The sequence below is a fragment of the Oreochromis aureus genome, linkage group 3, assembly GCF_013358895.1.
Source record: "Oreochromis aureus strain Israel breed Guangdong linkage group 3, ZZ_aureus, whole genome shotgun sequence".
NCBI classification, from domain to species: domain Eukaryota; kingdom Metazoa; phylum Chordata; class Actinopteri; order Cichliformes; family Cichlidae; genus Oreochromis; species Oreochromis aureus.
The window spans coordinates 28,268,461-28,286,258 of record NC_052944.1 but is presented as its reverse complement, the minus strand read 5'-3'; the positions used below and the strand labels follow the sequence as shown (position 1 = coordinate 28,286,258).

Genomic DNA, 17,798 nt, shown 5'->3' with positions numbered 1-17,798 from the left:
GTCATTGAGGTTTGTTTCATAATATTGTCCTCTCACAAAGAAAGATGACTTGTTTTAGTTCACCTACTTCCTGTATTAAGTAGTGATTTGCAAAACGTTGTGGAAAACCACGGAGCAGGCACGTATAGCGCACCTGCAGGTAAATGAACATCAAATCTCTAAGACTAAAATCTGTATTATACTTTTAGTCTTAAGAACATATGTTGTATATTTATCATAGAGCTGGGAGATAAAACGATAACGATATGTATTGCGAAATAACTTTTTCTCGATAGAAAAATTAAACTATTGCGATAGGCCTCATCTGTCTTGTCCTCTTAAAAAAAAAAAAAAAAAGAACAGCCAATCCAAATTAAGTAGCGCAGAGCCGAACCAATCACAGCCGCAGCGTCACGTCACGTGACTTGTTACGTACAGCACAAGCGCCAAAGGCGCACATGTGTATTTGTTTTACAGCCGTGCAGCCGGGTAATGAAGGAAAGGAGTTTGCCGACTAGAGAAAAATCAACCGAGGCGTGGCGAAGGTTACGAAAAAAAAACAGATGATGGTTCCAATGCGGAGAGCTTGTCGAGCGGAAGGGCCACATAAGTTCCGTAGTGTGAAGGTATTTCGGCTATTTCAAGTCTGACAAAAAACAGAGTAGCGCGCACTGTAAATTGTGCCGAAAGCAAGTCTGGAAATACAATAAAGCGGTGCATGCTCAATCTCTGACTGAAAGCGCTAATTCGTCATTCGGCTTTTGTCAGACTAAAGTAACTGTTAAAACTGTTTGAAAAGCTAAGCTATACAACAAGGAGAGATTGAGAATTTCCTTTTAGTTCTCAGTTTATTTGATATTGACAAAAGTTAGTCAGTTTTGTCTGTTCTTCTGTAAAACAAACTAAGATTTATTTTTAGAATAAAAATTTTGTTTCTAAGTGGAATTGACAATTTAGTGGTCTGTTTTTGTTTTATTTTGAAACTTAAACGCTTTAGCGGCTGCCTTTTGTGTAGTTTGCAATATTTGCCTTTATTTATCTGAAACTGAAGTCTCATGTTCCTTAAGTACATCTACCCTGTTGAACTTATTATGGGAAATAAATATTTTAATTAAAACAAGCTGCTAATTATTTCACATTTTACTTGTGAGCAACAGCACATTTAAATCTTACAAATATAGTTATTTGGCTTATATCGTGATATATATCGTTATCGCCTGAAATGAAAAAAACATATCGTGATATGAAAAAATCTTATATCGCCCAGCTCTAATTTATCACCCTTATGATAAAACCCATGTCAGCCATTGGTTTATGGACTCAACATTTGCTTTATTGCTATTGCTATGTTGGTTTTTGTGAGCCTTTTGGGACCATATTAGGACGAGGGATCAGAATCTGGAGTCGTGCACACTACTGTTTCATTTCGTGTGTATCTATAAGATTTGTATAGCAGATCCAAGTTGTGCCTTGAAAACAGGAACGTTGTCTGCATAGAGGAGAACTCAGAGATGGAGGGATTTGAAGCACAAAGGGAGGAGCTTGTCGTTTGGTTGGCTGATATGGATGCCCGCCTCAGTGAGGTTGACCAGCTGACAGGAAACACCTGTGAAAAACTGAAACAACTGCAGGTGTGGGGTTGTTTTGATATGACATATATTTGATATGATACATACGTCAGAGACATTATCCTAAACTGGACTAACAAAGAACCAGGAGTCCAACATGAAACTTACCTTACATAAGGTAAGGCTGAAGTTCATTGATAATTTTGATCAAAAACTTGTTGTTGAAATATTTTTACTGAACATGCAAACATCTGCTGATGACAGTGTGTTGATTTATTGGTCTGTTATGAAGCTATTGCTATTTCTAATGTGTTTTTATCACTTTCTGATGTTTTATTAATTAAACAATACATGTATTAATTGTTGTTATCTATAGATATAGTATTTATGTATATTTATTTATAGTATAGTAAAAATGTTTAATTATTACTGTTTAAATGACTAATATGTGACATGTATTAGTAGTGATGTTGTGCTGAGGGTTAAAATGCCTTTTTGTCTTTTGGTATATTACGAAATGGCAATAAACCATTAATATATGTCTATGCTGTGCTCGTGTTTATTTTACCCTACTCAAATTCAATTTATGATACATTTTATTTTGAAAGATTTAAAATGGTTCTTTAGAGAACCATTTCAAAAAAGGTTCTTTAAAATGGTTTTTTAAAGAACCATTTGAAGGACCTTTTGAAAAATGGTTCTTTAAAGAACCATTTCTTTCAGTGGTTCTTTGAAGAACCATTAAAGGTGCCCCAAAGAACCATTTCTTGATGGTTCGTTGAAGAACCTTTAAAGGCGCCCCAATGAACCACTGAAAGAAATGGTTCTTCAAAGAAGCATTGTTTGAAAGGTTCTTTGTGGCACCAAAAAAGGTTCTTCTATGGCATCAGTCTAAAGAACCACTTTTGGTTCCAGTTGGCACCTTTATTTTTCTGAGTGCATGTGCGAAGTGCTTTGTGATAACCACAGGGAGGACATTGATTGTGTGGTGCATTGTTAAACAGACTATTTTTTTGTAGATAACGCACAGGTTGATCGACAGTTTGCTATTTGTTATAACTGAGGCTTGTTTAACCAATTAAATGATTGACTATGGATCACACCAGATATAAAATTATATAAAATGCATGATTCTCTGAGTCTTTTTGAAACTGTCTGATAGATCAAATATGAAAGAAAACAAAATTCTAAATTTTAAGTAAGAAAATCACATATTCTATTGCAAATGTTTATATTCAGATGATCTTTTAAAACATTGAAAGTGTAAAGATTTTGGCACCAGGTTCCTCAAAGAAACAAATTATATACAACTTTCTTATTTTTTTTTAAAAAAGGAGAAAACTGAAACAACCATAACAAAAATATAAATATATCAAACAAGAAGTAAAATGAATAGATAATAATTTAATAATAAAAAAGAAAACTCTAGGTAGTGATGGTATGCATTTTCTTAGGGTTTGTTACAACGTCTTATATGGATTATCAAGTTGAAAACAACAACAACAACAACAAAAAATTTGTTAAATTTGAAATCAGATTATGGTTCATTAAATTTAATTTTAGTTTTTTACTTTTGTCTCTTAAAATATTGACACATTTTCTTCAGTATCGCAAACATAACATCTGTTCTTCTGTACACAATAATCACATGAGGAGGATTATGAGCAGTTACTTGATGTTATATGATTCTTTAAGACTTTTTTCTGCCTGATCTTTATTGATTAGATGCCAAGAAAATGGGATGTAAGCACTTTGGGCTTCATATTGTTCAGCAAAATTCTTGTTGTATTTTGTCATTACATATTTCCAGTAGTCTGATGCTTCAAGGCTCACATCTGGCTGAATATTCCAGTCTTTATATATTTTCTTGTATTTCTTATAAGAATGCCATTTATTGTTTGTATGACTGCAACGAAATCTGTTGTCACTGATTACTAAGGATGAGCATATGTCAGTGACAAGTCGCTCTGTCTGCTCCCACTTGTATTTACCCAGACCTTCTGGTCTATGCAGTGAAGCAAAGTGCTCAGTATGGAATTTTCCTCCTGCATCACAGGGAGCTTTGCAGAATGGACACTGTTTGCCACAACCAATCAATTTGTTGAAAAGTTCATTCTGTGGATTCACATGGAGATGTTGTAGTTTCATTTCAAAGGGAGATTCTTTAAACTTTTTTCTAAGAGTTTCTGTCATGTAATTCATAGATGCTGTGAGACAGTCAGCAAACTGTTCCTTGTCAGCATTGTTCAGTATCATGAAAGCACCAAGAGCATCCTGGGTAATGACCAGTTTATCTCCAAGTTCTTTCCAAATATCTTCAACAAAAGCCTTCAAATCATCACTCTCTCTGGTTTTGGCCTTGATGATGGCAGAATTTATGTTATCAATACATGACTGTAGATGTTGGTCCTCAAACTTAAAAACTGATGATTCAGTTAAGAAGTGCTTATTTATTTGTTCGAGTATCCATGACTTTACATAATTCTCATATGAACAAATATAGCTCAGATAGTTTTGAAAATCCTCCTTGTAAAGCAAATCCAGTAAAATTGAATACTGGAAGTACATTTGGTTGCTGAAATGCTTGAGTTTCCTCATTTCATCAATGATATCAGGACCCAGGGAGCGATTAACAAAGTCTTCAACAGCAGGCTTCAAGCATCGATTTGTGAATTCTTCTGCCTTCTTCTGACACTGGTCTCGTTCATGAAACACATCTTTGAAATCATCACGAAACCTTTCTTTGTTTTTATTGAGACATCTGTACGGATCATTTTCTTCTAAGAAATCTTCGTGCATTTTCTGAAACTCTCTGGCTGCAAATCCACAGATGTGCTGTTTTAGAGAAACTTCAAACTCGATGTTTATCTTAACTTCTTTATTGTTTTGCAGCTTCTCATCAATCATGTGGAGGATCTCCTGGATGTAAGTGTCATGGTAATTGTTTTTTCTTTTCACTCGCTCATTCACAAAGTCTGTGCAAGCATCTATGATCCTGCCAGCAAGATGTTGTGCAGCCATTATGTGATCCTGACGGGCAAATAACTTGTTTGCTGTGTGTTTAAATTTCTTGAACCATCCTTCAGCTGAATATTTAAAAAACTCTTTTCCACAATCTTGCAGACTCATTTCACTTAATAACTCATTTGCATGGCTCCCCCTGCGTTTCAGATTTTCTCTCAGAGAGTGGGACACTTTGTCTATGACATTCGAGGTTTTTTGTTTAGAGAAAGACAGTTTTTCTAAAGTTTCCCTCCACATCTTCTCAAACTCTTTGTCCAACTCTTCGTCTGTCATTTGGACTTCTTTCTTTCGACATTTATCAATTAATGCACGCACAGCTTTTTCAATTTCTTTTCTATTACTGTCTTTGATTTTATCAATTTCTTTCATTCCTTGTCTGATTTCTGCTGCTGCTTCAAGCTGATACTTTACACTATTTTCTATTTCACGATTAAGGACTACTACACTGTTTGAGAATTCCTCTTTGTATCCTTCAACCAGATACACATGACCCTCTGTCTGCTCGAAATATTGTGTCAAATAGTTCAGAATCTTTGTCTCCCATGTAGACAGCACTGTGGAGGCTTCACGTTTCAAAGATCCGAGAAATTCTCTCATGTCAGATGTTTCAGATTTTGCTGCAATGGTACCAATATTTGAAATTTTTGTTTCAGCATTTGTTACCCAGGTGTACATTTCTTTTCTGAGTTCCCACTCCCATTTTTTGAACTCTGAGCAGAGCTTCATGTATTCATCAGCTACGAGGCTGTTTCTGAAGCTGAAGATGAAGTTTTCATGCTTTACTGCATTCCACAGACTTCTCACCCACTCTTTAAACTCCATGATATTATTAGCAGATGACTCACAGTTTCCCAGTAGTTGGATGATGTTTTTCTTGAGCTCATATACAGCCTCACTGTATCCTGCATTAACTGGTGCCATTGGTGGGTTTCCATTCCAGAGTCCAGGAATGTACCAGTTCCCGGTGTCTGAACTGTACTCCATCACATCAGTGAAGCTCTTGTTCCCCTCTTTCTTTTCCATTTTGGCTGCTGCCTGAGTCATCTCATTCAACTGATCCAGGAGCAGTTTCCTGTCTCGTAAGTTCTTCTCATGGGCTGAAACATCCGACACATTCTGGTGAACAAACACACATTTAGGCTTTTTGCCCACCTCCTTCATCCTGAGAAAAGCATGCACAACTATTTGTAGGATGTCTTTCATTTCAGTTAAATTCTCCATTGCAATGTTGACAATCGTGACATCACTCAGCCCAACAACAAGTGTAGCAAGCTCATTGTCGTGCTCATAGCTGTTGTCCACTTGTGCAAGATCTAGTGACTTTAAGCCCTCAGTGTCAATGATCACCATGAAGTCACAGTTCAGGACGTTTTTCATGTCTTCATTGATTTTGATGAGCAACATAAAGGCACCTCGAGTACATCGACCACTGCTGACTGCAAACTGCACTCCAAACATGGTGTTAAGGAGAGTGGACTTTCCTGTGCTCTGAACTCCAAGAACTGTGACTACTCGTATCTTTATGTTTGGAGACACCAGGTCACTGAGCTGAGAGAGAACATCACTCACCCATCTGAGAGGGATGTTGGATGCATCTCCATCTACAAGCTCAAGAGGAAATCCATCAAGCAACAACTCTGCACACAGTTTGGGCAGATGCTGTAATTGTTGATGTGATCTGTCTGTTTCTGGAAGAGACAGTGAAGCTTCATAGATCTGACCCATTTCACGGAAGAAGTGTTCAATCCCCAGTGAGCTGCTGGAAATTTGTTTGTCAATTTCTTTAATCTCCTCTTTGTTCTCTGAGTTCTTGCATTTTTCTTTATATTTCTCCCTGAGTTCAGAAAGTTTTTCATGAGACACATTATCGAGGTTCATTCGCATCCATTTCAGGAAATAAAACCTCTCTGTTCCTGGGCCTGATATCCCCGTGATGAAGTTTGTCATAGCTGTTGACATCTTATAAGAGTTCTGCTTTTTCCGCAGTTCTTCTTTCTGTTTCTTAAGATCACTTTTGTAATCTTCTACATTTTTAGACTCAACATGTCGAAGTCGAAACTCTTCCTTCTCTAAGCAGGACAGAGTTTTCCATGTTTGGCCTTGTCGGGGAAGCTCATTTTCTTTATATTTATGGATGTCTTGAATTTCTGCAGTGATGGTTTTTGCATTTTTCTTTGCAGTCTGGCACTCTGGAGAGTTTTCATCAACCAGTATTCCCAGTTCATTGGCAACATCCACCATCTTCTCCATTTTCATCTTCAACTCTGATTTCGCAACCACATTTCTGACAGTTTTCCTCAAATCTTTTACAAAGTCTGCATCATTTTTCTGCTTTGTTTTAATGATGACATTGCCTTTAGTGAAGCCTAAACTGTTTACTACTTTTTTCACAGCTTCTAAATTGAAGCGCTTGCTCTCATAGTTTCCCACCAAGAAGATCTGTGCTTTGTGGTTTTGGCTTTTAAGCAGATTGAACACAGTCTCAGACTCAGAATCCAAATGGTCAAAGAAAACAAAAACTGCTGCAGATGTCTGACACAAAAAGGAGTATTGTGTTTCAAATGAAGCAATGTCTCCACGAAGGTTAGCTACAGCCACTGGCTGACTGAAAATGTCAATGTTTGTGTTTCCACCAGGAAGATACCAAGTAATTTCAGTCAGTCCATTGGAAATTATTCTTGGACTGTCACCACACTCCATGTTGTGGTGAACAAAGGTGTCGTGGTATTGCTGATCATTGCTCAGAAGCTTATTGAGAATCTCTGACTTGGACAAGGAGCACTCACCCAGTCTGACAAAAGAGACCATTGGAAGTTCAGAGAGAACGATTCTTTCTTCAATGAAGCCCTTTGACTGTGAAAGAGACTGAGGTCTGTACTTTTTAACAATGTCTCTCATGGCCCACAGCATGAGTGTGCACTGTCCTGTGTCACAATTGGGAAGCAGCAGAGGGACAGAGAACTGACACATGGACATTTTTAGTGCCATTTCCTGCTGTACAAAACCATCAAAACACAGAAAGAGAGCAGTGATTATGTCGAGGGGGTTCACCATGTTGCCTTTGTTTGGACTGTCGATCATATTATCAAGATCTAGGTCTGTACTCCCTGATTCATCATCATTGTTTGACTCACACTGTGATGTACATTTCACATTCCTAGCAGTGATATTAATCATCATTACTTTCTTTAGAAAATACCATGGAAGGTCTGATTTACGCCTGGCAGGTTCATCAGTGATGGTCTTCATATCAATCTCTAGTATTCTGCTGAGTGATAGCTTCTTTGTGTAGCACTGCGTCAAGTCCAGTTCTTCCAATAAGCTCTCCAGATCTGTCACTAAGGATGTGAGATTTAAAAGTTATTGCATTTGTGCTGTTATTTACAACTTAACCAGTATGCCATCTGGTTTTGTAATTGGTGTTAACATTTACTGTGTGTGTGTGTGTGTGTGTGTGTGTGTGTGTGTGTGTGTGTGTGTGGGTAACAACAAACTGACCTTTGCTTTCATCCTTCATGTCTTCAGGGGCCCAGCTGGCTTTTTCTTCCTCTGGTTTGAGTTTATTGGGCTCCGAGGTCTTCATGTCTGTTGCTCAGTTTCCGCCTCTCTGGATGTGGTCACTGTGTAGTTCTCACATTCACCCGCATGAGTGTCCAAATGCAGAGACACTAACTCACTGCTGGCATTAAACATTATTGTCATCACATGACAACAAGAAAAGGTGAGGATAATAATAGTAATATTAATAATATTATTATTTGGTTTCATTTACAGACCTCAAATCATATTGTGTCTTTGTGCTGTAGCAATAAAAAGTATAAAGCGGACTTTTACCTGCTGTGACAATCTGCTGACAGTCACCCCAGCAGGTAGAACATGGTGCCGATGGAGGTCATGTACTAAATCTTCATCATTGTTTTCCTTTTTTTACAAATGATGATAAAAAGAGAAAAAAATACATTATTGCAAACACATCTATAGAGAACAATATCTCTGTTTTTCCCCTTGATCTCACAAACAATTTGAGTACTTTCAATAACATAAGCAATACAAAGCAAATGAGTGAAACCTGAGTATGATTTTTATACTCCTTTTTAGCCCTGTGTCCTAAAACATGTGGTTCACAAAACAATTGTTTTGTGTTAATAAGATTTTTGAATTGTGGTTTTTAAATATTTTGGCCCTTTAATACAGTATGAATTTAAAAGTGTGTGTTTAACAGCCTCCCTGAAGTGTTGTTCTATTATTGGACATACAACATGATTTACAGGCAGTGACTTGTACACATTTGTTTCATGCTGAGACTTGCTGGCAGCCTGAAATGTGCCTCAAGACCTCTCGTGAGCATGCCACGTAATCTGTGAATATCAGGCATATTTAAGCTTTTGTGGGTGAGCGAGAGACATGTTATGTGTAGTTTTAGACATTTGTACATACAGAAAAGTTTTTTAAAGTCAAAATGGTCATATTCGTGAAGCTGAACTTGATAAATTGTGCATAAATGATCAGTGTTTATTCAGGTTTGGATTTACACATTTGTAAAATGCTTTTATGTGTGGTCAGATTGCTTGGTATTTGTGTGGGAATTGAAGCATGCGTATGTTACACAGGTTACACAGAAATCACTGTACAAATTTCAAAGGCTTGGTTTACACTTCTTGATCATTTCATATGCTTTTAATTTAAAGTAGGCCTGCACATGACAGCTCAGCTTTGCTCTTTAAAGTGTTTGTTAAACAGTTCTTTCAAGTAAAACTCTCTTCTCCTTATCCTATTATTCTTGTATTAAGTATATGCATCCTCTCCAAATTCACACACACACACACACACACACACACACACACACACACACACACACACACACACACACGTGTGTGTATTTATATCCTTGTGGGGACATCTCATTGACATAATGCTTTCCCTAGCCCTTTACCCTAACCCTAACCATCAAAAATGAATGCCTAACTCTGACCCTTACCCTAAACCTAACCATAACCTAATTGTAACCCTGACACTAAAACCACATTTTGAGGCTCAAAAATGCCTTCAAACTCGTGGGGACCGGGATTTTGGTCCCCACAAGTATAGTAAACTACCAATTTTTGGTCCCCATGAAGATGTTAATACCCGTCCCCACACACACACACACACACACACACGACTCTTTTTCTCCCAGTGTTCAGTTATAACCATCATCATAATATCTGGCCCACTATATCTGACTTGTGACTTATCGTTCTACAGCAACCCAAAAATGTACATACTGCAATTTAATCAGCACAGTGTGTTAGACTAATGTGTGCTGATAGATATTGTTAGATTGTTTTTATCGTTGAAAGATTTAAGGCTCAGCCATAAACCAAAAATCACAGGCCACAAACAATGTACACCTTGCTTGAGGAATCTTTTGCTTATTGCAGACTAGACTGCCGCATTGATAATCACCAGTGAAAAAAGCAGCTTGGTGAATTCACTAGTTAGCATCTGGTCTTTCGTATCATTCACATAACAGAAACATTGCTATGAACAATAAATAAATAAATAAAAGCATTAAACAACTTACCGAGACAGAAGAGATTTGTCGGTCAAACTTATTCTGTTTCTGCACTACTGGCAGTAAAACTGTTGTACTATTGCTGTATATAACTCACTTCCTTTAAATTCTTCATAGTGTAGTGCACCGTGGATTCTGAACACCCCTTTTATGCCGTTAGAACACTTTCATTTTCGCTCAGCATCATGTGATTTCTTGTACACGTGTGTAATGCCTCATTTCCTTTCATTTTGTAAGGCAGTGTAGCGCAGAGGGGATTCTGACTGCCTTTTCAGTCAATAGTAAACATGAGCATTACAAGAACTTTATGTTCCACACAAACATGCAAACAAAAAAAACAATACTGGACAACGGTGTAATGTCCTTCAAAAGTTTAATTTAAAATTTAGTTTTATAGATACAGTGGCTTGCAAAAGTATTTGGCACCCTTGAACTTTTCCACATTTTGTCACATTACAGCCACAAACATGAATCAATTTTATTGGAATTCCACGTTGTCAAGAGATATATTCTTAAACACTTTGAGAATCAGAGAGGAGAAACACACAGTTTTACTTGCATGCAAGAGCAGTCACAGAGCACCCGCACGAGAGTGAGGGCTCCGGGACTCGCGCTCTGCCACTGCCCTGGTCTTTATTTATATACAACAGTAGGTGCATTTGATCAAAACATTGGAGTGTGTGTGTGTGTGTGTGTGTGTGTGTGTGTGTGTGCGTGCATGCGTGCCAGGAGAGGCTCCTCTACCTGGTACGAAGTGAAACTGCTTGTTAAGCTCTTATCTAGCAGGTACTGCTCCTTCCCTGCATGATAGCGGGTCACAGTGAACCATAAACAACAGTCTGACACATAAAGAGGTCATCATGCAGTATTCTATCATATGCAAACTTATATTATTAAAAGACTATAATTACTACTAAGTACAATTTTCTATTGACACACATGAAAGACCAATACAAAGTGGTGTACACATGAGAAGTGGAACGAAAATCATACATGATTCCAAACATTTTTTACAAATAAATAACTGCAAAGTGGGGTGTGCGTAATTATTCTGCCCCCTGAGTCAATACTTTGTAGAACCACCTTTTGCTGCAATTACAGCTGCCAGTCTTTTAGGGTATGTGATGGGTCTGTCTAGCACAACCTCTCACTGGAACGAGACAATTTTACTACAACAGCTAAAGCAAGACACAAGTCACCAAAGTTCTTTGTGTTACTCGTGCACGAGGGAGAGAACTGGACGAGCGCCGTTGCTTCGCTTGACCTTGCTCTCGTCTACTCCCTCATAACACTGCTCTTTATTGAGGTTACATGAAAATGCATAGGTTCATTAATGTCACAGATTAGTAGGCAGAGGACTCACTCGCAGGATTCCGAAGTTTAGAGAGAAGGTGAGGGTTTATTTACAATGTGACACCAAGTGAGAATATATACATATATACAGTGGGACAGATAACACGGGGCTCCAGGGAGTAGAGCGGGGTCCGAAGGGAAGGTCCAAGACGGGGGTACACACACGCTCCTCTTCAACTTGATCCGTAACTCACTCAAAATGCTCACGCTCACTCACACACATCCACAGAAATTGTCAGGAGTTTTCCTGCAGTGCAACTCAGGTCGGAATAAATGACACTCAGACAGGTTAACGTGTACACGGGTGAGACTCAACGGAGACTCACACCCTGGAACAGTTGTCAGGCTTTATTTATACTTCAAGCATATTCATGTAGCATGTACAGGAAGAGATAAAATAGAACTGTGCTGCATGCAGGCTTCCTGTTGAACAGAGCGTAACTTCTCTATTTAAGCTGAATACTAAAAGAGCAAACACATCTAGATAATGAAATGTACTTTTAAGCATAACATAATAAAAATCCTAAAATCCTAATAAAATCCCTTAACATTCCCTCCTGTTGTTTGATCTTTTCTTCTATATATGTACATAGCAACTCACTAACATTGTATCAGTCTATGGCCACTTGTCTATGGCCAGTCTTCTGTATTTGTGGCATAGTCTCGTTGTTGTGCATCCCGAAGTTGTCTGAGTGTTTTCAGAGCATCAGTCATGTTGGATGAGTGCACATTATCTGGAATGTATGTGCAACATGTGTTGTTAAAGAGGACACATAGTCCTCCTTTCTCGGCGAGAATCATGTCCAATGCTACCTTGTGTTGCATTACTGCAATGCGCAGAGCGTCAATTTCTTGATCCTGTTCGTCGTTGATTTTACATGAAGCATTCAGAAAAAGTCCAAAACGGTAGTTTAGAGTCTCTATTCTTAAAGCGTGTTTTCCTACCCCCACCCATGGGAAGAGTGCGTGAGCAACCTTTTGTCTTTCAGTCCAAAGTTTAAATTCCTCTGGGACATCGGAACCCCATATGGAATCATGCTGCTTGAGGTCTGAGGTGCTTCGTCTTTTCCTTGTTGTTGACGTTGATGTTGACGTGGCGTCCATGGTTATCTTGAAAGTGTGGTCAGATATGAAAATGGGAGCGCACTGACCTGTCCAATTCCTAGGAAGGATAAAATAGGCTCGTTGGCCACAGAGCCAGGCCATTCCTTGCTCCCAATAGGTGCCATTCGAGATGTTGCTGCTCTTCACTGGTCCTCCAGGAGCGTGTGTCTGTACTGCTTTGCAGTTTGTCGTGTTTTCCATTGGCATGGATCCGTTCTCTTGGCGGTAGCATAGGGTGTGGCTCAAATTCCCATTGTTTTCGAGCGTCTTCCTGATGACCGATGACCAGACACACCTGTGACCTCTGATGAGTAGACCACCGGCAAGAAGTAGAGGGCGGGGTGTACCCGATCAGCCCTCCCTTCACCAATAGATCACCAGGAGTTAGGGGTGTCAGCGTCTAAACGTCTAGGTTGTCACTCACTTTTTTGCAGTGGCTTTGATGAATCCAGGACGGTCTTTCTGCTATTTTGCAGGCAGTTGGTGTGGTGAGTAGCACTTGACAAGGACCTTCCCACCTTGGTGAACTCCAATTTTTCCTTTGGAGTACTTTGATCAATCACCTGGTTTCAACCTGCAAGACACTGGAGAGATATCACTCGGCAGTTGGTTGTTTAGAACAATCTCTTTGTTTTCAAGTAATTTAGTCATCCATTCGTGTGTAGCTAGTGTAGTTTCTCTTATTGACTTATCTATAGGCTCACTTGTAATTGGTAGTGGAAATGGTCTACCGTGAATGATTTCAAAAGGTGTGAGTTTCTGAGAACTTTGTGTCAGTCTCATCCACATTTTTACCAGGCCTATACACTCAGACCATGGTCTCCCTGTTTCTTCCATGCATTTTCTCAGTCTCTGTTTTATTGTGCCGTTAGTTCTTTCCACTAGTCCGGCACTTTGTGGGTGGTAAGCACAGTGGTGTTTGATGCTAAATCCTAGTGCTTCAGAGACCTTACTGATTACTTCATTAACAAAATATGTGCCATTGTCTGATCTTATCAGAGTGGGGATGCCATATGTTGGAATGAAATGGTTGCACAAACATTTTGCTACTGAGATGGCGTCTGCTTTTTTTACTGGATAGATTTCTGGCCATTTTGAGAATACGTCTATGATCACTAGAGCGTATTTTGAGCCTTGGCATTCATTTAGCTCGATAAAATCCATGTGGATTGTATGAAAAGGATGAGGTGGTGTGCATTATGCGCATTATGTTTTTGGCAAATCATGCATGTTCTGACAAATTTCCGAAATTTTATCTACCACCCCTCCCTCCTGTTGACACATGATTGAAACCGTGTGTCAATAATGCTGCTGATTTGTGTAGGGATTTTGGTAGTACTGGTTTGCCATTACAAGTCATCAAATCATTTTCTAGCTGTGCTCCACATTTTAACCATTTCCTTTGTTCTGTAGTTGGTGCGGCTTTTCGTTCATTTATAAGCACATCAAGTGGTATTTGCATTGAGGTGTCAGACATTAATGTGTCTGTAGTTTGTTGTGATGCTGCTTTTGCGGCTTGATCTGCGAAGTTATTGCCTTTAGTGACCTCTGAGTTGCCTTTCCGGTGTGCAGCACATTTACATAATGCTAAGTGTTTTGGCAATATTATCACTTCCAACAGTGCCTTTAAAAGATTTCCATGTTGCACTAACCATCCCTCTATTCTGCCAAATTTTTGCAAAATGATGTTCAGCTGCAAAGCCATACTGGCTGTCAGTGTATATGTTTATGCTTTGTCCCTCATGCAGTTGACAGGCACGTGTAACAGCTGTAAGTTCTGCGCTCTGTGCAGAGTGTGAGGAAGTTAGTGCTTTTACTTCTAAAATTGTGTCTACTGTGGTTACCGCATAACCTACACAGTTCCGCCCAAGGCTATTTTTGGATGCTGAACCGTCTACAAAGATGTTAACGAAACCTGTGGTGTGCTGTAAAGGTCAGCGCGTGGTTTTGTTTCCTCATCTAGCTTCTTTATACAGCAGTGTGCGACACCATCTTGCAAAGTAGGGAGAAGTGTGCTGGGGTTTAACTGTCCACACTTCTCAATTCTGATGTGTGACTGTGAAAGCAAAATGCCTACATAGGAAAGTTGTCTGGCATGTGTCAAACTTCTAACTTTGCATTGCTTACAGTTCATAGCTCACAGCTCTAAAACTAGGCATCAACAAATCATATGCCTAATCATTACGTGTCACTGTGATCCACAAGTATGATCACAAATTTGTTTTTCAAACTTACAAAACAAACAAACAAAAACAAAACAAATTGCCTATGGCATCAAGGCTTAGCGTTCATATTAATTGAGTGTAAGCTGCTCCCTTCATTGCAAGTGTTTGTTACAATAAGGTTTAATTCATGCATCTTATCACTGAGCTCTAAATTATCTCACTTCTGACTCTTTCCAAAAATAATTTCACATATAACAATTCGCGTATGTGTTGTCTATTCATTAATATAGTTGTCAATTATTTCTGTCATTATTTTTACCTTCTTTTGTTTATGACATGGCGGACATCTCTAAACAATCATGAGTTCAGCCTTCAATTTCAACCCAATTATACCCTGCATTCTCGCACTCGCACTTTCCCAATTAATCTATGCTTTTGTCGCTGTACTCAAGGTTCCAGGTTGGGAGAAATCCACCTGTATTGACACACTAAAGCATACAATTAATATCATTTTCATTACTTTTCTTAAAACATTCATTCGCTTCATCTTCTTAGAGTTTAACTCGTCTGTTTCTCTCTGTGAGCTGTCTTGACACACCACAGGCACACATATTTCCTGTTTCTGCAGACTAATCGAACTCTTTTGTTTTTCTTTGTATTCATAGTCTATAAACCCTCTTTAATTCTACTAAATCTTGATCCAAAAACAATACACCTTTATGTCACGCTCACACTTCTAAATAGAGCCCTTTCAGACATCAGGAATAATCACACACACTGTCTTTTCTCTCAAACTTCCACTTGTTCACTCACTCTACTATGAACCTTTGTAGTGTTATTATTACTTATTCTTTATTATTTCTGTACAAATCACACCCAATCACTCAAAACCTACTACTCACAGCATTCACACAGTTAAAATCACTCAAAATATGCTTTCATACTAGTATTTCAGACATGCTTTTCATAATCAGAAAGAGCAAGTCCAACAACTGAAACCTCTAATCATTCTCACAACACACACATAAACTGGAGAAAAAACTAAAACACACCAGCATCAGTAGTAACCTCAAGAGAGGTTACTACTGAAAGATATATAGTGGTCACTTACTATACATCCACAGTACTGAATTCAAACTCTATTTATACAATTGTAGTGAGCAAAACCAGCATCTCAGTCACAGGCATTTAGCAACATTTGCAAACAATAGTTATAAAGCTCAACAACACTCTAAACCGAAAGCAACAATCTCCATGCGCGTCACCGCTCCTCATTAGCTTGGTAGTGTCCACATATTTAATTCAGCTCCTCAATCTTGTAGCTTTAGCTGTTGTATACAGGGTTTGGCTCATTAGTTGTTAGTATAGGTTTGCTCTTCATCTTAACAAAGTCTCATCTAAGATGACAGGTTTACAAGCAGGTCAAGTGTCTCTATGCACTTGATTAGATTTGATATTTTCTTTATTTTCTTCATCTCATTTATCATTGTACTGAGTTTGAGCAAACCTTAAGCTTGAATCAGACTACTTTTAACAATCATCCACCTCACATCATAACTGACTGAGGTGCCTCTTCTTATTAATAGTATGTCATTATTAAACGGTAACTGTAACGGAATACAGTTACTCATATTTTGTATTTTAAATACGTAACGGCGGTACATGTATTCCGTTACTCCCCAACACTGCTCACTGTCGATATTAAACAGTATTGTCTTGATGTGACAACAAGTAACTGTAGGGATAATAATAGTAATACTCATTATATTAACATATTAATGGTTTTATTTACAGAAGTCACATCATATCATGTCCTTCTGCTGTGGCAATAAAAAGCATAAAGCTTGACTTTACCTCCTGTAACCATCTGCTGACAATCGTTCCTACAGGTAGAACTTGGTACTGATGGAGGGTCATTTACTTCCTCACAGTATAGTTTAACAACTTCATCCTTGTTTTCCTTTTTTACAAATGATGATAAAAAGAGAAAAAACATCAAAATACATTATTGCAAACACATCTCAAGAGAACAATATCTCTGTTTCTCTCCTTATCTCACAAACAATTTGAGTACTTTTAATAATATAAGCAATAGAAAGCAAATGAGTAAAACCCTGAGCATGATTTTCATACTCATTTGCAGCCCTGTGCCCTAAAGCATGTGGTTCACAAAACAATTGTTTTGTGTTAATAAGGGTTTTGAATTGTGGTTTTTAACTATTTTTGTCCTTTAATACAGTATGAATTTAAAAGCATGGGGTTAACAGCCTGCCTGCACCCAAGTGATGTTCTATTATTAGACTTCAGGGCAAGTAACATTAACAAACACCATGTTCATACATTGTCCATAAGTGCACTTGGCACCAGGACAAACTAGGTCACAGGTTGATGATCGATTTTGTCATTATATCATCGGATCTGTGGCCATATGTTCTGCACACTTGATTGAAAAGCTGAGTAGCTAAATAAAACATAACTTTTTTCTGCTTCTGCACTATTAGTAATAAAATTGTTATACTATTACTGTTGATAAGTCACTTCCTTTCAATTCCTCAGGCAGTGTAGTGCAGCAGGGATTCTGACCACTCCTCTTACACTGTTAGATGAACACATTCTATTTCACTCAGGATCATGTGATTTCTTGTAAAGGTGTATAGTGCCTCCTTTCCTCTCGTTCTGTAAAGCAGTGCAGTGGACCTTAGGTGTGGTACAAACTGTGAGTTGAACATAGAACTGGGCGATAGAACGATAACGATATGTATTGCGAAATAACTTTTTCTCGATAGAAAAATTGAACTATTGCGATAGGCCTCATCTCTCTTGCTCTCTTAAAAAAACAAGAACAGCCAATCCAAATTAAGTAGCGCAGAGCCGAACCAATCACAGCCGCAGCGTCACGTCACGTGACTTGTTACGTACAGCACAATTGCAAAGCCGCACATGTGTATTTGTTTGGGAAGCAGTCAGCCACCGTGCTGCCCGGGTAATGGAGGAAATGAGTGTGCCGACTAGAGAAAAATCAACCGAGAGCGTGACCGAAAGTTACCAAAG

General features: G+C 38.5%; 1 protein-coding gene across 2 annotated transcripts; it reads right to left on the bottom strand.

Annotated features, from left to right (window-relative positions):
- Window positions 1–1,152: 1,152 nt before the first annotated feature.
- On the bottom strand, window positions 1,153–10,264 carry LOC120439247 (up-regulator of cell proliferation-like). 2 transcript variants are annotated; one of them, XM_039610046.1, is made up of 4 exons: window positions 10,135–10,264; window positions 8,406–8,492; window positions 8,070–8,250; window positions 1,153–7,909 (listed from the first exon to the last, which is right to left on the bottom strand). In XM_039610046.1, exons 3-4 carry the CDS (start codon window positions 8,152–8,154, stop codon window positions 3,216–3,218), a joined length of 4,779 nt encoding a protein of 1,592 aa, XP_039465980.1. In that variant the 5' UTR covers window positions 8,155–8,250; window positions 8,406–8,492; window positions 10,135–10,264; the 3' UTR covers window positions 1,153–3,215. The 2 variants fall into 2 exon arrangements, with proteins under 2 accessions (XP_039465980.1, XP_039465979.1); XM_039610045.1 differs by having other exon boundaries at window positions 8,070–8,247.
- Between the last annotated feature and the right edge of the window lie 7,534 nt (window positions 10,265–17,798).